At 43.2% G+C, this 21,652-nt stretch overlaps 1 protein-coding gene across 2 annotated transcripts in view; it reads left to right on the top strand.

Moving 5' to 3' along the window:
• TKTL1 (transketolase like 1) overlaps positions 1–21,652 on the top strand; it is a gene marked incomplete at its 3' end in the record, with an annotated part of 38,591 nt that overhangs the window by 16,032 nt on the left and 907 nt on the right. For both annotated transcript variants that reach the window (XM_080719468.1, XM_080719469.1), the window contains exons 7-12: positions 6,878–7,042; positions 9,763–9,919; positions 11,680–11,810; positions 15,632–15,715; positions 19,342–19,438; positions 19,583–19,702. In XM_080719468.1, the coding sequence (XP_080575594.1) occupies positions 6,878–7,042; positions 9,763–9,919; positions 11,680–11,810; positions 15,632–15,715; positions 19,342–19,438; positions 19,583–19,702 (754 nt within the window). The remainder of the gene's footprint in view (positions 1–6,877; positions 7,043–9,762; positions 9,920–11,679; positions 11,811–15,631; positions 15,716–19,341; positions 19,439–19,582; positions 19,703–21,652) is intronic.

Genomic DNA, 21,652 nt, shown 5'->3' with positions numbered 1-21,652 from the left:
TTTTAAAGTAGTTTCTGATAATCCTCTGGATTTCTGCACTGTTAGTGGTAATATCTTGGTTTATGTTCTCTTACCTCTGATTTTTACTTTTTGCTTTCACGCTTACTTAGATCTGAGTTTTTATTGGTGAATTGCTATTTATGAACATCTGGTGCTACTTCTTGCTTCTTAATTCTAGTTTGTGGTCTGACAGTCCACCGTACAACAAATTGCTTGTTTTTCTGTCTACCTAGAATGGTGACCTTGATGGGCTGATCTTTGACCTTAACACTCTGGATTACACAAGGAAGCAGCCCAATTCATCAAAAACCAGTTTCTCAAAAAGTAATCGAGTTATGCATGAAACCCTGAATATAAAAGCCTTTTAGGTTTTTGTGGGTTGTGTGTGTGTGAATCTTGTTATGTTGCCCATGCTGTCCTCAAACTCCTGGTCTCAAGCAGTCCTCTGCCTTAGCCTCCTGAGTAGCTGGGACTACAGATGTGCATCACCATGCCCAGCAGTTTTTATTATTATGTCTTGCTTTGTGGCATATTATAGCATACCTAAAGTAGATGATAGGGTCAAGACTTGGAGGAAATGAAATGGCAAGGCTAGGAGGAAGGAATTATTTTCTGATTCTTTTTTTTTTTTTTTTTTGGTGGTACTGGGGTTCCTGGAAGCCCTTCTACCTCCGAGCTACACTCCCAGACCTATTTTATATTTGGAAACAGGGTCTCCTAAACCAGTGCGGCTGGCTTCAAACCTGCGCGATCCTCCTGTCTCTGCCTCCCAAGCGCGAGGATTACAAGCGTGCGCCACCACACCCGGCTATTTTCTGATTCTTATTTATAAATTTTGAATATTGATCAGGCTTTCTTATACTGGCAATATATATTTAAAACAGATGAATTAGTTAGGCATAATTGTGTACACCTGTAGTCCCAGCACTTGAGACCCTGAGATAAGAACACAGGATCAAGGACAGCCTAAACAAGTAGCAAGATACTCAGCAACCTACACCGACTGTTTCAAAACAAAAAAAAATATATTTTAAAGGGCTGGGAGTGTAGCTGGGCATGGTAGCACACACTTGTAATCCCAGTACTTGGGAGGCTGAGACAGGAGGATCGCAGGTTCACGGCCAGTCTCAGCTACTTAGTGAGGCCCTCTGCAACTTAGTGAGACTCTGTTTCAAATTAAAGAATAAAAAATAGGGCTGGGGGTGTAGCTTAGAGGTAGAATGCCCCTGGGTTCAATCCTCAGTACCACAAAAAGGGGCTAGGGGTACAGTTTGGAGGTAGAATGCCCCTAGATTCAATCTCCAATACCACAAAAGTGGGGGGAGGGAGAGCTGGGTGTGGTGGTGCACGCTTGTCATACTTGTTCTTGGGAGGCCAGTCTCAGCAACTTGGCAAAGCGCTGTTTCAAAGTTTAAAAAATAAAATAGAACTGAGGGTGTAGCTCAGAGGTAGAATGCCCCTGGGTTCAATCCCTAGTACCATAAGCAGGGGGGCTGGGGTTTTAATTCAGAGGTGTAATGCTCCTTGATTCAGTCTCCAGTACCAAAAAATGAAACAGATAAATTAAACACTTTGAGTAATTAGAAAACAAATTAAAAAGCATAAGGGTACTTTGGCAATATCTGAACACTTCAGCTTTTCATACCCTTCAAAACTAGCTATGCAACTTACAGTAATTTGTTCTATAGAAATTCACATCTGCTGGATGTAGTGGTGCACGCCTGTAATCCCAGTACTTGAGAAACTGAGACAGGAGGATTGTGAATTCGAGGGCACCCTCAGCAACTTATTCCCTCAACAACCTAGTGGGACCATTTCAAAATAAGAAGTAAAATAGGGCTGGAAGTGTAGCTCAGAGGTAAAATGTCCCTGGGTTCAACCTCTAATACCACAAAAAAACCCACAGTTCAACTCCTAGTACCACAAAAAAATCTGTTAAGTATGCAGATATGTCTATTGGAATGAATGTTGATTATAACATAGGTTATAATACTGAAATTGGAAACAGCCCAGCATGAGAGGCTAAAAGCTTGCTCAGATTATAACAGAATTATAAAGTTGTAAAGCACCAGAGCATTATTTTATTTTATTTTATTTTTGGTAGTACTAGGGATTGGAACCCAGAGGTATTCTACCTCTCAGCTATACCCTGAGCTCTATTTTTTTTCCTTTTTTTGTGGTACTGAGAAAGGAACCCAGGGTTATTCTACCTTTGAGCTATACCCCTAGCCCTATTTTTATTATTTATTTTTGTGTGTGTGGGACTGGGGATGGAACCCAAGGGTATTCTACCTCCGAGATACACCACCAGCCCTACTTTTTTATTTTTTATTGTGGAACAGGGTCTCACTGCGTTGCAAAGGGCCTCACTAAGTAGGATCCACGAAACTGTGATTCTCCTGTCTCAGACTCCCAAATGTTGGGATTACAAGTGTGTGCCACCACACCCAGCTTATTTTATTTTCCTATTTTGAAACAGGTCTCACTAAGTTGCTGAGGCTGTCCTCAAACCAGTAATCCTCCTGTCTTAGCCTCCCAAGTACTAGGATTACAAGTGTGTACCATCACACCTCGCTAATCTTATTTTTTGTGTAGGATATTTTTTATGTGTTTGTGGTGCTGGAAATTGAACCTAGGGGCATTCTACCTCTGAGCTATGCCTCCAGCCTAATTTTTTTTATTCGTTATTTTGGAACAGCGTCTCACTAAGTTGTGGAAGGCCTCCCTAAGTAGCTGAGCCTGGCCGCAAATCTTCAATCTTCCTGTTTCAGCCTCCCAGCTAGGATTACAAGCATGCACCACCATGCCTGGCTTGTGTAGGATATTTTGAACGGAGTGATCACATATTATAAAGCATACAAAAATGTATTTTTTGGTACTGGGGATGGAACCCAGAAGTATTCTACCTAGTTATACCAGTTATACCCCCAGCTCAATTTTATTTTTTTATTTGGAAACAGGGTTTCATTAAGTTACAGAAATCCTTGCTAAGTTGCCAAGGGTGGCTTTGAACCTGTGATCCTCCTGTCTCAGTCTCCCAAGTACTGGAATTACAAGTGTACACCACCATGCCTGGCACAAAAATTTATTTGTAGAAATTACAATAAATTGTTAAGTGTTTGTCTGAAAGGATTATGGGAACTTTTTTAATTTTTTAAAAGAGGTATAAATAGGAAAAATTATTAGGGAAGTAGGCTAGTTTGTCAAAAATAGGAACTTAAAAACGAGTCACATTGCTGGGCATGGTGGCACATGCATGTAATCCCAGTGCTTGGGAGGCTGAGACAGGAGGATAGCACAGGTTCAAAGCCAGCCTCAGCTACTTAGTGAGGCTCTCAGCAACTTAGTGAGACTCTGTTTCCAAATAAAGTATGAAATAGGTATGGGAGTGTGGCTCAGAGTTAGAAAAGCCCCTGGGTTCCACCCCCAGGACCACCAAAAAAAAGTCACATTACTAAGAAAATTTAAGAGCTGACTCTCTGAATTACTAATATAGTAAAGAAGTCTTTAGTTAGCCAACTGAAAGCGATTAAAAACCATAAATATGTAAAATTTAGTAATTAAAAAGAGAAATAAGCTGGGTGTGGTGGCGCATGCTTGTAATCGCAGTGCTTGGGAGGCTGAGACAGGAGGATCGCACAGGTTCAAAGCCAGCCTCAGCTACTTAGTGAGGCTCTCAGCAACTTAGTGAGACCCTGTTTCCAAATAAAGTATAAAATAGGTCTGGGAGTATAGCCCAGAGGTAGAAAAGTCCCTGGGTTCTACCCTTAGTACCACAAAAAAAGAGGAAATATCAGCCAGGCATGGTGGTACACACTTTTAATTCCACCGTTTGGGAAGCTGAGACCAGAGGATCTCATTTTTCGTAGACAGCCTCAGGTACCTAGTGAGGCCTTCTGCAACGTTTTGAGACCCTGTTTCAAGATAAAGAATACAAAATAGGGCAAGAAGTGTAGCTCAGAGGTCAAATGCCCCAGACCCACAAAAAGAGGAAATATCATAAATGCAGAGAACATTTAAAGAATTAAGAGAAAACGATACAATTCCATGCTAATCATTATGAACATGTGTTTTTAAAAGGGGGACCTTATCCATGTGTGGTGGCGCATGCTTTGTAGTACTTGGGAGGCTGAAACAGGAGGATCTGGGTTTGCGGATAGCTTCAGCTACTTAGTGAGGCCCTCTGCAACTTACTGAGACCCTGTTTCAAAATAAAGAATAATATAGGGCTGGGGGTGTAGCTTGAAGGTAGAAGACCAGAGGATCACAGACAGCCTCAGCTACTCAGCCAACCTCAGCTACTTAGTGAGGCCCTCTGCAACTTAGTGAGACTCTGTTTCAAAATAAAGGGTTAAGATGTGGTGGCACACACTTGTAATCCCAGCATTTGGGAGGCTGAGACAGGAGGATCACGGTTCGCAGGCAGCCTCAGCTACTTAGTGAGGCCCTCTGCAACTCAGTGAGACCCTGTTTCAAAAAATAATTTTAAAAAAGGGCAAGGGTGGCCGGGCGTGGTGGCGCACGCTTGTAATCCCCGCGCTTGGGAGGCGGAGACAGGAGGATCGCGCTGGTTCGAAGCCAGCCTCGCTGGCTTAAGAGACTCTGTTTCCACATAAAAATGTTAAAAAAAAATAGGTCTGGGAGTGTAGCCCGTGGGAGTGTATCCCGGAGAGGTAGAAGGGATTCCAGGAACCCCAGTACCACCAAAAAAAAAAAAAAAAAGGGCAAGGGTGTGGCTCAGATATAGAATGCTTCTGGGTTCCATCCCCATTACCACCACCCCCCCACACACACACACATGCACATAATCTGGGGAATATCCTGGATATAGAAACTCCCTAGGTTCAATCCCCAGTACCAAAATAAAATTTTTCGTATCATTCCATAAAGAAACCCCATGCCAGCCGGGCATGGTGTTGCATGCTTGTAATCCCCGCACTTGGGAGTCTGAGACAGGAGGAACACGCAGGTTCGAAGCTAGCTTCGGCTGGCTTTAAGAGACCCTGTTTCCAAATAAATATAAAATAGGTCTGGGACTGTGGCCCGGAGGTAGAAGGCCCCTGAGTTCCACCCCCAGTACCACCGGAAGGAAGGAAGGAAGGAAGGAAGGAAGGAAGGAAGGAAGGAAGGAAGGAAGGAAGGAAGGAAACCCCATGCCTATTATCAGTGTCTCCCTCTTCTAATCCCAGCTTCTGTAAACCACTAATCTATTTTCTATCTCTGTATTTTCCTGTTATGGACATTTCAACATAAACAGGATCATACAATTTGTAAATTTTCTGTGTCTGGTCTCTTTTGCTTAGCACAATATTTTTGAGAATCATCTGCATTGCAGTACTTCATTTCTTTTTATGGCTGAATAATACTCCACTTATGGATATACCACATGTTATTTATCCAGTCATCCATTGATAGACATTTGGGTTGCTTCTACCTTGGCTATTTGGAATAATGCTTGTTTGTAGATTTGTGTACAAGTTTTTATGCAGGTATATATGTTTTCTCTTGAGTACACACCTAGGAATAAAATTGCTAGGTCATACAGTAATTCTGTATCTTACCAGTTTGAAGCACTACCAAGCTGTGTTTTTCCTCCAAAATTTGTATTTTAATAGGAAATGTCAATATTTTAAAGATGTCAGGTCTTCCCTAAATTAATGTCTAAAATCAGTCCATTTTCAAACATTAGTCTAATAGAATTCTCTGTTGCTTCATTATTCTATAGTTCTTTCTGTTTTTCTATTGGTATAATCAGTTTTATAATTAAAAAGTCATAGAAGCATTTATGTTTTGGAAAATGAATTTAAACTTTTTTTTGGGGGGGTGGTACTGGGGTTCCTGGAAGCCCTTCTACTTCCGAGCTACACTCCCAGACCTATTTTTATATTTTTTATTTGGAAATAGGGTCTCCTAAGCCAGCGCACGTGGCTGGCTTCGAACCTGCGTGATTCTCCTGTCTGCATCTCAAGCACGGGGATTACAAGCGTGCGCCACCATGCCTGGCTTGAATTTAAACTTTTTAAACTATCTTGATGGGTCAGAATAAATTCAGTTGAGGCAAATGTTTCAAATAAAATGCTATTTCTGAATTTTTAGACAGTAAAACAATCAATGTAACAAAGTTAGAGAATACAAAGAAAACAGTTAATGTCAGAAATCTCACTGTTGAGTTTGGGATATTTTCCTGCTTAAAAACTGATATTAGCCGGGTGTGGTGACACATGCTTGTAATCCCAGCATTCGGGAGGCTGAGACCGGAGGATCGTGGTTTGCGGACAGCCTTAGCTACTTAGTGAGGCCCTCTGCAACTTAGACCCTGTTTCAAAATTAAGAATAAAAATAGGGCAGGGGGTGTGGCTCGGAGGTCAAATGCCCCTGGGTTCCATCCCAGACCCGCAAAAAAAAAATACTGAGTATTAGCCGGGCGTGGTGGCACACACTTGTAATCCCCACACTTGGGAGGCTGAGACAGGAGGACCTCACCGGTTGGCTGGCTTAAGAGACCCTGTTTCCAAATAAAATATAAAATAGGTCTGGGAGTGTAGCCCGGAGGTTGAAGGCCTGCCTGGGTTCCACCCCCAGTACCACAAACACACACACACACAAAAAAAAACCTTGAGTATTAGGAGTCTGTGAAGTAAAAAGTACAATTCAAGAAAAAGTTGGGTACCACATTAGCTTATATATATAAGACATTTTTGAGAAATAGATCCTCAGTGAGCCAGCTATGGTTTCAAGATTGACTAGCAATCCATATTTATGATGGAAAAGATAACTGGTGAATCAAAAGTTACTTTCTTCATCAAGGTAACAATTTTTAATTTTACAAAATTGTACCTTCCGAGTGCATTCTGAAAGTGACACTTGACTCTTCTAGGTCGCTACTCGGAAAGCATGTGGTTTGGCTCTGGCTAAGCTGGGTTATTCAAACAACAGAGTCATTGTGCTGGATAGTAACACCAAGAACTCTACCTTCTCTGAGCTATTTAAGAAAGAGCACCCTGAGCGCTACATCGAGTGTTTTATTGCTGAGCAGAACATGGTGAGTATGCTTTGTGAGGCTCTGGGGTCTTGTACTTGACTATCAGAGGCCCACCCAGTATTGTATTTTTCCTTTCCAAAATTCATAAAAGCTAAGAGACTGGAAAAAAGTTGCCACTGAAATAGAAGGCAAGTAACCAAGATAGAGTCAGAGAGGTGGCTTCCAGCTCTGCTAGGAGGTAAACTATAGTCTTCCCAGCATCCTTTGAGCACCTTGTGTCAGTAGGCAGAACGCCAAGGACTCCAGGCCCAAAGCTTCTTGAGCTCCCTTTTGTAGCTCTTTCTGCCCAGTTCTTCCCATAACTAGGCAGTCCTATAGCCACCCAGAGGAAATAGGTTGAGGAGCCACAAAGAATACAGTGTTTGTCTTGTATTCTGCTGGAATACAAGGCCTAACACAAATAGGCAAATGCTGTACTAATTGCAGTCTCAAGAATACCAGTAAGAGGCAGGCATGGTGACGCACACTTGTAATCCCAGTACTTGGAAGGCTGAGACAGGAGAATCAAGGTTCAAAGCCAGCCTCAGCTATTTAGTAAGACCCTCTGCAACTTAGTGAGACCCTGTTTCAGAATAAAGAATTTTTTAAAATAGGGCTGAGGGTGTATCTTGGAGGTAGAATGCCCCTGGGTTCTATACCCAGTTATACACACACACACACACACACACACACACACACACACACACACACACACAGAGGAATACCAGTAAGATCTGGCACCCTAGGTAAAATTTTTGTTATCTCTGCCCAGAATTCAGGGAGTCTTCTATGCACACACATCCCTCTTAAGAGATAAAGGAGTTAATGCACTAAAACTCTTTGAACTTTATAAAGGTCTATACCGCTGTCTGTCTTTATGTCATAGAGGCTAAAAACAGCCCTAAATAGCTCAGTGATTTTCCTCTAGGGATAAAACCATCGGTCACCAGTTCTCAGATTATTGCCACTTGTTATTTGGAACAAGTAGTGCTTAACATATTAAAATTAGGTGCCATCATTTAAAAATCAGGAGCTTTTCCAAGCATGGTAGTGGACACCTGTAATCCCAGTACTTGGGTGGCTGAGACAGGGTGATGACAAGTTCAAAACCAGCCTCAGCAATTTAGCAAGACTTTCAACAACCTAGCAAGACCCTGTTTAAAAACAAAAATAAAAAGGGGTAGGAAGCTGGGCATAGTGAGTCACGCTTATAATCCCAGCATTTGGGAGGCTGAGACAGGAGGACAGTGGTCAGCCTCAGCTACTTAGCGAGGTTGTTTGCAACTCAATGAGACCCTGTCTCAAAATAAAGAATAAAAATAGGGCTAGGGATATAGTAGCTCTGAGGTAGAATGCCCCTAGGCTCCATCCCCAGTACCACGAAAAAGGGGGTAGGGTGTACCTCAGAGATAGAATGCCCTTGGGTTAAATTCTCTCCACCACTCAATAGATAGATAGGCAGGCAGGGAGCATAACTGAGAGGTAGAATGCCCCTGTTTTCAGTTCTCAGTACCCCAAAGTAAAAAGGCTGGGGTGTAGTTCAGAAATGTAATACCCCTAGGTTCATTCCCCATTACCAAAAAATAAAAGGTTGTCATCTGTAAGATTTTAAAATAGGTGAGAACATGCATTTTGAGGGCTAGATTGCTAGTAGGTGAATATTAGAGATAGTGGGAAAAGTGATCACTGACCCTTTATTTGACAAATGAATGCAGAACCCAGTTGATACAGAGTCAAGGATTTTGACTTTTAAACCAGCCACAGTCATATTCCTATTTAAGAGTCCTTGTTTGTTCCCAGAGATGCTCATATTCTAGTTTGAAGCTTACTGGGGTATATTAGCCTGGAGTTCCAGAAGAAGTAGGAATAGTGATAAAAAAAAAAAGTAGAGGTGGCTAAAATGGTCATACCTGAGTAGCTTTGGGCTGGATATGGCCTCCAAGAGCCAGGGAATGAATGAAGAAGAGTCAGTAAGACCCTGGAGGAGTCCCTCCAGCTGCCCATCGGCAAGAGTATATGATCAAGCACATCCAGTGAGGCAGCAGGACTGGACCTGTTGCAACATGGAAACCTGGAGCAGAACATGCCTTGAGAAATACCTGGTGCTTCTAAGAGGTCAAGTAAGTGAGGTGCTAGCTTAGATCATTTATGAGGATGACAGCCTAGATGAAGTAGGCTGTGGAGAGAGGAGAAGATTAAGTGAAAACAAGGACTGTAGACAACTTTTCAAGAAGTTTTCTGTGGAGAGCAACATAGATGTGGGCAGTCTCTGGAGGGAGGAGGACAAGACAGAATAGGAGAGTGGAGTTGGAAGGTACTGGCATGTATGTAAATGGCACTCAGGATCTAAAAGAAAGGAAGAGAGTGATTCCATTGGCCAGGGGAGAGGGGAATCATTGCATGATTGGAGATCGAGGATGCAAAAGAAAGATGGAATCCAAGATGACCAGTGGTCAGGTAATTCTCAGGAAAGTGAAAGGCAGTGGCACATGGTAGGTGCAGTGGGAGTAAATGGGACAGATGAGAGACTCTCCATCTCTTCACTTTGTATTCCTCAGGTGGAGCAGGGTTAAGTGTACCATCAGAAAGGGAGGGTACAGAAGGTTGGAGAAAGAAGAATGGGGAGGAAAGATTCTAAGACTGCAGAGCAGTCTGCTTTGTAAACTGTAGGGGTTATCTTAGGACTGCTATCTAAACAAGGTGGGTATCTTGGGATATTTTAATTGATTTTTGTGTTGCAGGTGAGCGTGGCACTGGGATGTGCCACCCGCGATCGGACCATTGCTTTTGCTAGCACCTTTGCTGCCTTTTTGACTCGAACATTTGATCAGATCCGCATGGGAGCCACGTTTCAAATTAATGTCAACCTCATTGGTTCCCACTGTGGGGTATCTGCTGGTATGAGTTCTAGTTCTGAATGTCATCTTAATCACTTTCTTCATCCTTTGCAGAGAAATATCACCATGTGTTTCCTTGAACTTTATACTTATGATACCCTAATGTTGGGCTCTCCAGGACATGTTTTTTAAAAAAACTATATCATGCTTTGGATATTCTGGGTAACCTTTGAGAGGAATCTCTTCATGTTACTCAAAAATGCCCACTCTCAGTCATTAAGAATAATTGTCCTGAGGCCTCTTCTGTGTCTTGCCATGTACTGGATATGAATAGGGACAGCACAGAATCTCAGAATTCTTTTCTGTCCTCTGCAGTCAGTATAACTAGGATGAGCATCACAGGTGGAAGGAAAGGAAGAGGATTCTGACTGGCTGGGCCCCACAAAGATGGAAGGGGGCCTGCTTGAGGTAGTGGGAACCCTTGAGAAACATGGTGCAGGGAAGTATGCTGATGAAAACTCCAGTTTTGGAGCAATAACCTGCTGGGGAAGGCTAGAAGAACACAATAGGAAACAGTAAAGCCCAAGAGTTAGATTAAAGGAATGTCCAAGTTAACAGGAGGGTGGAAAACTCAATGTTGGATATAAGAGAGAGTGGAGAAAGAAGGAAGTATTACTAACAGGTAGGGGTCCAAAGCTGTGTAAAAAGCAAAAAGTATGTCTCCAGGAGTTTCTCACTTGGGAGATGGCAAGGAGTCATATTTGTGAATGGCAGAAGTAATGTAAAGATAACACCTGAGGTGCCTGTGGTGGGACAGGCTATCTGGGTAGATGTAATTGATTAAATTTGCTGCTAGAATGCTAGAGATGTATACTGGGGAGCTAAGGGAATTCAACTAGATGAGAAGACTGAGTACAGCTAAGAGTTGCTATGTGGACAAAGCTGAAGGCACAGGTGGTCATCCAGGGATAGAGGAGAACAGAGAGCCAAGGTAGCTGGGGCACAGCAACATTGCAGGGTGGGTAGGACTTTGGGGCTCAAAATCTTTGCCTGAGGATGGGTTCAGTATAGGTTTGAAACTCAAGTCAGCTACAGGTAGAAGTGACTCTAGGTCCAATCCAGAGAGGCAGTGACCTTCTAAGGTTAGACAGTTGTCTTAGGCAAGGCAGTGTGCACAGTTATAGTCCTCTGTGGCTAGCTGACAAGAGCCAAGCCACACTTGTATACATTGCAGTTTCAATTTCCATGGTGTTTCTGGCGATAAGCTGTTCCCAGCTATACACCTGATGGTACACTTAGTTATTAAGGCACCCTAGGGTATCCCAAAGATATGTTATGTTCAACTAGTTGGGAGGCCTGGAAAAATGAGTTAAGTGCTTCAATCTGAAAAACATAGCATCTTGGAAAAGAGAAAAGAAGGTCAAAGAGCAGAGAAAGAAGGACAGAGCCTGAGGAAAGCAACCTAAGGAGAAGAGGACAGGGTCAGAGACTCATTGGGGCCAACTCAGACCACCAGTTCTCAGGGAAAAGGGCTGTCACATCTGCTTGCACATTAGTTCCAAGTGACAGTCTCCATTCATTGATCTGAAAGGTTTACAAACTCTAGGGTTTCTCAGTAAAATCTCAAGGAAAATAGACATGTGAAAACTTAGTATAAATTATGATGACATCATAGTTTGACCATTTGGGGGGCTTCCATTATAGCTTTGGGTACCCTGTGGCAATAAAAGTTGTTGATTCCCAAGAATGAGTGAGGAGGCAGGCAGAGGGCAGGTTACTAGAGGGGTTGTGCTCATGTTTTGTTGGGTGTGGCTTTCTCAGGTGAAGATGGCCCCTCCCAGATGGCCTTGGAGGACCTGGCCATGTTCCGAGCGGTTTCCAACTGTACTATTTTCTATCCAAGTGATGCTGTCTCAACAGAGCATGCTGTTTACCTGGCAGCCAATACTAAGGTATGTTTAAGGGGACAGTGGTTCAGACAGAAGATGTTTCAGGGTTTTGCTACAAGTTTTATATTTATTGGATTTTCCCCATGTTTTAAGCATAAAAGTGATACTCATTTTAGAAATTCAGTGGTAGGATTCTTTTAAAAATATCCTTTATGGGCCGGGCGTGGTGGCGCACGCTTGTAATCCCCGCGCTTGGGAGGCAGAGACAGGAGGATCGCGCAGGTTCGAAGCTAGCCGCGCGCGCTGGCTTAGGAGACCCTGTTTCCAAATAAAAATGTAAAAATAGGTCTGGGAGTGTAGCCCGGAGGTAGAAGGGCTTCCAGGAACCCCAGTACCACCAAAAAAAATAAATAAAAATAAAAATATCCTTTACAACAACAGGTGATTCGCACATGAACTTATTGGCATTGCAAAGGAGTGCCAGACCTCATGGTGCATACCTGTAATGAGACAGGAGGATTGTAGGTTTGAAGCCAGCCTCAGCAATTTAGTGAGGTTCTCAGAAACTTAGTGAGACCCTGTTTCCAAATAAGAATAAAACTGGTATGGGAATGTAGCTTAGAGGTAGAATAACTCTAGGTTCAATACCCGATAACAAAAAAAGAGTCAAATAATACAGAAGGATACTAAACAAGACAGATGTGGTGGCACGCACTTGTAATCCCAGCATTTGGGAGGATGAGACAGAGGGATCGCAGTTCGCGGACAGCCTTAGCTACTACTTAGGCCCTTTACAAATCAGTGAAACCCTGTTTCAAAATAATTTTTAAAAATAGGGCTGAGGGTGTAGCATGTAGCTCCAAAGTAGAATGCCACTAGGTTCCATCCCCGGTATTGCAAAAAAAAAGAAGGAGGAGGAGGAGGAGGAGGAGGAGACTGAACAGGAGGAGGAGGAGGAGACTGAACAGGAGGAGGAGGAGGGGGAGGAGAGGGAGGAGGAGGAGGAGACTGAACAAAGCCTATCCTGCTTATCTGAGCCAGTGTTCAGGGCAAGAAATGGGAAGTCCTCTCAGGGTTGTAAGTGGTAAGAATTTTAACAAATAAAGTTTACACGATAGCAGGAGTAGGCTCCAGTTGGAGTCTTACACCATAATGTGTTGGCCTACCAGGAGAGCTGGCACTTCTGAAGCCACCGCGAGGTCTGGGGGACTTAAGACACACCTTCTGGGGATGGTGACACACATTCATAGCCCTAGGTACTCAGAAGGCTGGGGCAGAAGGATCCTTTGAGGCCAAGAGTTTTTTGGTTTTGGTTTTTTTGTTTTGTTTTGTTTTGGGGTTTTTTGGTGGTGGTACTGGAGTTCCTGGAAACCCTTCTACCTCCAGGCTACACTCCCAGACCTATTTTTTTTTTTTTTTTGGAAACAGGGTCTCTTAAGCCAGCGCGGCTGGCTTTGAACCTGTGCGCTCCTCCTGTCTCCGCCTCCCAAGCGCGGGGATTACAAGTGTGCGCCACCACGCCTGGCGAGGCCAAGAGTTTTGAAACCAGCCTGAGCAACAGAGCTTACACCTCATATGCTTCCCCTGAGATCTCATTCAAGTACATTAAATGGTCAGAGTCAAGTTCTTGTCCAAGACCTCAGCTGTAAGGGAATGTATCTTTCCAACCTCTCCAGGTAGTTTTTAACCAGAGTTCCTCACCAACCCCAGCCCTGTACCTTACTCCATGCTCCCTACGTAGATAATCAGGGCACACTCAAAGCAGATTGCAGCAGTTTTCTAAGTATTTACAACACATACATAGATATCTCTAGAATCGTAAATGTTAGAAGTGTCACTGTTCAGTTGTGAGATGTTTTCCTACTTGGAAAGTGAGGATTAAGGCCAGACGCGGTGGCACACACTTGTAATCCCAGCATTTGGGAGGCTGAGACAGGAGGATTGTGGTTTGTGGCCAGCCTCAGCTACTTGGGCCCTTTGCAACTCAGTGAGACCCTGTTTCAAAATAAAGAATAAAAAAATAGAGCTGGGGGTGTAGCTTGGAGGTAGAATGCCCCTGAGTTCTATCCCCAGTACCACAAAAAAGAAAAAGAAAGTGAGGATTAAGAGTATATGAACTAAGCTGGGAATGGTGGCACATGCTTGTAATCTCAGTACTTGGAAAGCTGAGACAAGAGGATCACAGGTTCACCGCCAACATCAGCTACTTAGTAAGGCCCTGTTTTAAAATAAAGAATAAAAGACAAGGCCACGGGTAGATCTTGGAAGTAGAATGCCCTTGGGTTCAATTCCCCAGTACCACAAGAAAAAAAATAGGGCTGAGGGGTGTAGCTTGGAGGTACCAACACCAGAAAAATAAAAATAAAAAAGGATGTGAACTAAAAAGAGTACAATAGAAAAACAAAGAACTTTAGAATCATGATACCAATAACAGAGTTCCATTAAAATACTTTTTGAGAGTACAGTTTTTAAAAATAGGATGCTGGGCGTAGTGGCATACGCTTGTAATCCCCACACTTGGGAGGCGGAGACAGGAGGATCTCGCAGGTTCGAAGCCAGCCGCGCTGGCTTAAGAGACCCTGTTTCCAAGTTTTTTCTTAAGTATAAAAGTAGGTCTGGGAGTGTAGCCCAGAACCCCAGTACCACAAATATATATAAGGCCGGGCATGGTGGCACATGCTTGTAATCCCAGTTCTTGGGAGACTGAGACAGGAGTATTGCAGGTTTGCAGCCAGCCTCAGCTACTTAGGCCCTCCACAACTTAGTGAGACCCTGTTTCAAAAATAAAGAATAAAAACTAGGGCAGGGGTGTAGCTCAGAGATCGAATGCCCTTGGGTTGCATACCCAGAACTGCAAAAAAAAAAAAAAAAGGAATACAAGCATGCACCACCTTACCTGGCCTATATTTTATTTGAAACAAGGTTTGCTAAGTTACCACACCTTAGCCTCATATTTGCCATCCTTCTGTCTCAGCTTCTCAAGTACTGAGATTACAGGTGTGCACCACTGCAGCTAACTTAAGATCTTAAGGTCTTTTTTTTGTGGTGGTGGTGGTGGTGGTGGTACTGGGGATCTAACCTAGAGACAGTCTGTCTCCAAGCTACACCTCAGCCCTCTTTTATTTTACTTTTGTTGTTTTGGAACAAGGTCTATCTAGGTTGCTGAGTCTCACTACATTGTTGATGCTGTCCTCAAACCTATGATCTTCCTATCTCAGCTTCCTGAGTATAGGCGTGCGCCATTATATGCTACTTGTTTAAGACCTTTTTAAAGATAAAACATTACAAGCTATGTTGTAGCAAAATTTATTTTTTTGTGTGTGGTACTAGGAATTGAACCTAGGGGCATTCTGCCTCTAAACTATACCCCCAGCCCTATTTTATTATGTATATATGTATGTATGAGTTTGCACATGTAATGAATACATGTATGTATATAGTCATTCTTTGTAGCACTGGGGATGGAACCCAGGGATATTCTACCTCCAAGCTACACTTCTCAGCTCTATTTTTCATTCTTTATTTTGAAACAGGGTCTCACTGAGTTGCAGAAGGCCTCACTAAGTAGCTGAGGCTGCCTGCAAACTGTGATCCTCCTGTCTCAGCCTCCCAAATGCTGGAATTATAAGTGTGTGCCACCACACTTGGCCCTGTTTTATTGTTATTTTGAAACAGGGTCTCACTAAGCTGCTGAGGGCCTTGCACTTATGCTGAGGCAGATCTTGAACCTACGATCCTCCTGTCTCATATTCCCAAGTACTGGGATTACAAGCATGTACCACCACATCCTTTGTCTGTCCCATTTTCTGATGATCTATTAATTGAAAATTTATAGTTAGTTTGATCTTTCTAAACTTTGTTTCTGGTTTGCATTTACACCCTAGGGAATGTGTTTCATTAGAACTAGCCGACCAGAAACCGCAGTTATTTACACTCCAGAAGAAACCTTTAAAGTCGGTCAGGCCAAGGTAAGAGCTTAAACTCTCCAGGATGATTTTGTATCCTTAGTATCCACTTATGTGAAGAGAATTGTTCTAAACTTCAAATTAAGCATTCCTACAGTCAAAACATCTTCCTTTCTTTGCTCTTGTTTTAAAAATCAATTGTGACCTTTGCCTACTTTTCCCAAGAAGGAACATTCTAACAATTTCAGCTTGACCTGTACTTTTCTCCTTTCCAAGTGGAATCTCTTTGGTGAGCTTTTTTTTTTTTTTTTTTTTTTTTTTTTTTTTGGTGGTACCGGGGATGGAACCCAGGGGCATTGTGCCTCCGAGCTACACACCCCCAGCCCTAGTTTTTAGTCTCTTTTTTTAAAATTTTGAAACAGCATCTCATTGAATTGTGAAAGGTCTTGATAAGTAGCTAAGGCTGTCCATGAACCTTGATCCTCCACTCTCCGCTTCCCAAATGCTGGGATTACAAGTGTGCACCACCATGCCTGGCAAACTTTTTACTTTTTTGTGCTTTTTTTGTGTGTGTGGCACTGGGGATGGAACATGGGGCATTCTACCCATGAGCTATACCCCCAACCTGATTTTTTATTCTTTATTTTGAAACAGGGTCTCACTGAGTTGCAAAAGGCCTCACTAAGTAGCTGAGTCTGTCTGTGAACCTGCGATCCTCCTGTCTTAGCCTCCCAAATGCTGGGATTACAAGTATGCGCTACCATGCCTGGCTGCTGAATTCTTAAAGTAGTAACAATTTGAAGGCACCAGAGTGTGTTAACTGTAATTTATCACAGCCTCAATCTAAACAAAATAGAACAGTCCAGATGAGTAATATATCTGTTAGGTTCAGATTTGTTGTTGTTGATATTGTTTTGGTGGTACTGGGGTTCCTGGAAGCCCTTCTACCTCTGGGCTACACTCTCAGACCTATTTTTTACATTTTTATTTGGAAACAGGGTCTCTTAAACCAGTGAGGCTGACTTCGAACCTGCGTGATCCTCCTGTCTCTGCCTCCCAAGCGTGGGGATTACAAACATGCGCCACCATGCCCAGCTAGGTTCAGATTTTACAGACCTAAAGCCAGGTAGAAAAGGGAACATGAAACATCTTGCCAGTGGAGATTCTGTAGCTCTAAGATTGAATTTGCACATGTTAAGATAGCCTGACCTACAGGCTTCTTGATATACAGGTTGGCATTACTGAGTACTTTCCTATCTATGGTATTCTCCTAAGAGTTTAAGAAGCTCAGATTAGCCTTGGCTATAGATGAGGATCAGAAAAGTAATCAGCTTGCTCAAGGCTCCATGGTTCCAAAGAACTATGACCACGATTCAGGCACAGGCAGTGAGCCCAGCCACAATCTCTGGGTATACCTCCTACCTGCTCTGCCTGCCTGTATAAGCTGCATGTGAGGAAAACCATCAGTCTAGAGGAAGTTCCTGACTGTCCTCACTCTAAATTAGGGCCAGACTTCTGGCTATTTTGGCATGTTTACTTCCTGCTTTTTTCCTAAACATATATGCCTATCTCATACAATTGAGCTCATACTTTATATACAAGTTCTGTGTCCTGCTTTTTTTTTTTTTTTTTTTTTGGCGGTACTGGGGAAGGAACCCAGGGGCATTGTACCTACAAGCTACACCCCTAGCCCTAGTTTTTAGTCTTTTTATTTTTGAAACAGGGTCTCACTGAGTTGCAAAGGGCCTCACTAAGTAGCTGAGGCTGTCCACGAACCGTAATCTTCTGGTCTCTACCTCCTGAATACTGGGATTACAAGCATGTGCCACCATGCCCGGCCTGTGTCCTGCTATTGTTTACACGGTTTTAAATGTTAATATTCTTCTTAGTTATGTGATATATGTATAGCAACTCTTAAAAGAGTGCAACATCAGAGCCAGGTGTGGTGGTGCACGCTTATAATCCAAGCATTTGGGAGGCTGAGACAGGAGGCTCGCATTTTGTGGACAGCCTCAGCTACTTAGTGAGGCACTTTGCAACTCAGTGAGACCCTCTCTGTTTCAAAATAAATAATAAAAAATAGGGCTAGGGTGCAGCTCGGAGGTAGAATGCCCCTGGGTTCCATCCTCTGTACCACCGAAATGAGTACAACATCAGACTTGATTGCAAAGGGCTAGGCCACTCCAGATTTGTAGCCACTACTACTCAGGACAGTGTTGCCTTGGCTCTGAATGATTGTAGTGGTAGTTGTTTCCAGGAATGCCCACTGTGTGCCATCAAGATGACTGGAAAACATCACTGAATGGAAATGTGGAGTGTTCCCCTCGGTGTTAACTACAGGTTCTATCATACATCTGATTTTTGTGGGAGCAAGGTGTCTTGGCATTTGAATAGTTTGCAGAGCTTTTTTGTCTCTCTTGTCTGTTTTTCCTAAAATTTTCTTGGTCCTGACAAAAAGTAAGTTTTCCAATGGTAAAGGGTATAAGTTAAAGCATGTGTAACATACATGGCATGGGGTTTAAATGGCTGAGTTTTGCAAAGGGAGCATAGATATATGTATATACATGGGTATATGTGTATTTTTGTGGTAATAGGGATTGATTTATGGTTTTGTTCATACTAGGCACAAGGAAAAAAAGAGTCAGCTGGGTGTGGTGGGACACACTTGTAATCACAGTACTCAGGAGACTGAGGCAAGAGGATTGCAAGTTGGAAGCTAGCCGCAGCAACTTAGCAAGGCCCTCTACTACTTAGTGAGACCCTTCCAAATGAAAAATAAAATCAGTCTAGGGGTTTAACTTGGCGATAGAATGTTCCTGAGTTCCATCCCAGTACTAAAAAGGAAAAGAAAAAAAAGGGTAATTTTATCTATATATAAGAACTTAATTTTGCACAATAAATCAAAAAGTAGATGGCTGGGCATGACAGTGCGTGCTTATAATCCCAATACTTGGGAGGCTAAGACAAGAGGATCACAGGTTCACAGCCAGCCTCAGCTACTTAGTGAGGCCCTCGGCAACTTAATGAGACCCTGTTTCAAAAAATAAAGAATAAAAAATAGGGCTGAAGCCAGGCGTGGTGGCACATGCTTGTAATCCCAGCATTTAGGAGGCTGAGACTGGAGGATCGCGGTTCGTGGACAGCCTCAGCTACTTAGGCCTTCCGCAACTCAGTGAGACCCTGTTTCAAAATAAAGAAAAAAATGGGCAGGGGTGTAGCTTTGGAGGTCAGATATCTCTGGGTTCCATCCCCAGACCCGCAAAAAAAAAAAAAAATAGCCAGGCGTGGCGGCGCACGCTTGTAATCCCTGCGCTTGGGAGGCAGAGACAGGAGGATCGCACAGGAGACCCTGTTTCCAAATAAAAATGTAAAAATAGGTCTAGGAGTGTAGCCCGGAGGTAGAAGGCTTCCAGGAACCCCAGTACCACCAAAAAAAAAAATAATAGGGCTGGGAGTGTAGCTTGGAGGTAGAATGTCCTTGGGTTGAATCCCTAGTATCGCAAAAAAAAGTAGATGAATTTGTTAAATTTAACGGGGCTTAACAAAGAGTGTATCTTGTATTTTAAATGCATCTGATTGAACCTTTTAATAGTAAATTATTGAGTAAAATTGTTAGCATTAGGGAGTGGCACTGTATTGAGATGTACTCTGTACAGAGTAACCCCAACATTGTGTTGGCACTACAACAGGTTGTCCGCCACAGCAGCAATGACAAAGTCACAGTTATTGGAGCTGGAGTTACTCTGCACGAAGCCTTAGTGGCTGCTGCTGATCTCTGTAAACAAGGTACGTTGGTTATGTTTAACTTGAAGCTGGGAAGAGGTAGAACTTCATTGATTACATGTGCCCCAACTGGTCTTTTTATTTCTATTCCTGCATATTCTTTATTCTAAGTCTGCTTTTCTAACAATTGGTATTGCTGTTCTCCAGATATTTTTATCCGTGTCATTGACCTGTTTACCGTTAAACCCCTGGACACTGCCACCATCATTTCCAATGCAAAAGCCACAGGTGGTCGGATTATCACAGTGGAGGATCACTACCCAGAAGGTATGTTCAGGTGTTGGGAATGGTTTTAAATATTTTAAGCTGAGTGTGGTGGTGCACACTTGTAATCCCAGTACTTGGGAGTCTGAGACAGGAGGATCACAGTTTGCCAACAGCCTCAGCTACTTAGGCCTTCTGCAGCTTAATGAGACCTTATTTCAAAGTAAAGAAAAAATAGTGCTGGGGGTGTGGCTTATAGGTAGAATGCCTCGGGGTTCAATCCCCAGTCCTGCAAAAATAAATAAATAAATGAGTGAGTGAGTAAATAAATAAATAAATAAATGTTTACTTTAGAGATGGGCATAGTGGCACATGCCTATAACATATTTGGGAGGCTGGCAGGAGCATTACAGGTTTGAGGTCAAACTCAGCAACTTAGTGAGACCCTATTTCAAACTAAAAAGGGCTGGGGGTGTAGCTCAGTGGTAGAATGCCCCTTGGTTCAAGTCCCAGTATCACACTCAGAAAAACTTTGTTTTTAAAGCTGGGCGTGGTGGTACATGCCTTTGTAATCCCAGTACTTGGGAAACCAGAAGGATCACAAGTTTACAGCCAGCCTCAGCTACTTAGTGTGATCCTCTGCAACTTAGTGAGACCCTGTTTCATAAATAAAGAATAAAAAATAGGGCTGGGCATGAAGGTCGGAGGTAGAATGCCCCAGGGTTCAATCCCCAGTACTGAAAAAAAATCATTTTAGTAGGAAGTGTTTTTGCTTTTCTCAACAAGATGAGCCATTCTCTAGGCATCACTGCTAGCCTACCACTTACCCAGCAGACCTTTTGTTGTGATAGTGGGTATTGAACCCACAGCCTCACACATGCTAAACAAGTGCTTTCTCACCAAGTTACAGTCCTAGCCCCAATGTACCTTATTATTGCTCTTTGCAAGAATATCCACTTAGACTGGTTCCCTGATTGTGGTTCAGCATTCTTATGCACTTGCATATCCCCAGTTGCCAGGGTGGGTCAGTTGCAACACAGATGTGCTACCTAAGCACTGGACAGGTATCTCACAAAAAGCTCTAAAGTTTTTTTTGAGTTTTGAATGATAGTTTTATTACCCATCTCTTAAAAAAATGCCTCACAAGCAAAGAATATAGCACATGTAGGAAGAGTACATACCCTGGAGAGAGGAATGAATGATGTCTGGGCCTGGGGAGATTTGAGGTAGGGCAGATGATATGATGCCATGAGGAGTTCTGAATGTCCTCATGACAAGGCCTCAAGTGCTCATCATGATAGGTGATTCTCTACCAACTCTTCCAGCCCCTACATGCAGTTGCCCATCCTAGCTGAGGTTTATCATGGGAAGGGTGATCCCAGTCCAGCAGTACACAAGCCCTGGAAGAAGACTGGAGGGACCCACCCCAGGATCCTCTGACCTCCATGTGGGACACAGAGCATGTTTTCCATGTGACTCATTTCTGCCCAGGGAAACCCACTAAAGACTCAGCATCGAGTTTCTGTGTTTTTGTTTCAGCATCTTCCGAGTTTCTTTCTTTCTTTCTTTTTTTTTTTTTCTTTTTTTTTTGGTGGTGGTACTGGGGTTCCTGGAAGCCCTTCTACCTCCGGGATACACTCCCACGGGCTACACTCCCAGACCTATTTTTAACTTTATTATGTGGAAACAGGGTCTCTTAAGCCAGCGAGGCTGGCTCTGAACCAGCGAGATCCTCCTGTCTCCGCCTCCCAAGAGCGGGGATTACAAGTGTGCGCCACCACGCCCAGTGTCATCCTCCAAGTTTCTGTTTCAGCATCTAAGTTTCTGTTTCAGCATCCAAGTTCACTGTGGCACCCTCTGCCAGCCCCATACCAAAATGCCCAACTCTTGACAGAAAGGTTTTTTTTTTTGGGGGGGTGGTACTGGGGATGGAACCCAGGCGCCTTTTACCTCCAGGCTACACTCCCAGACCTATTTTATATTTTATTTGGAAACAGGATCTCTTAAGCCACT

Source organism: Muscardinus avellanarius (genome assembly GCF_963383645.1).
Source record: "Muscardinus avellanarius genome assembly, chromosome: X".
In the NCBI taxonomy this organism is placed as follows: Eukaryota; Metazoa; Chordata; class Mammalia; order Rodentia; family Gliridae; genus Muscardinus; species Muscardinus avellanarius.
Note: the sequence above shows the minus strand (reverse complement) of the source record. Positions and strands in the feature narration are given on the sequence as shown.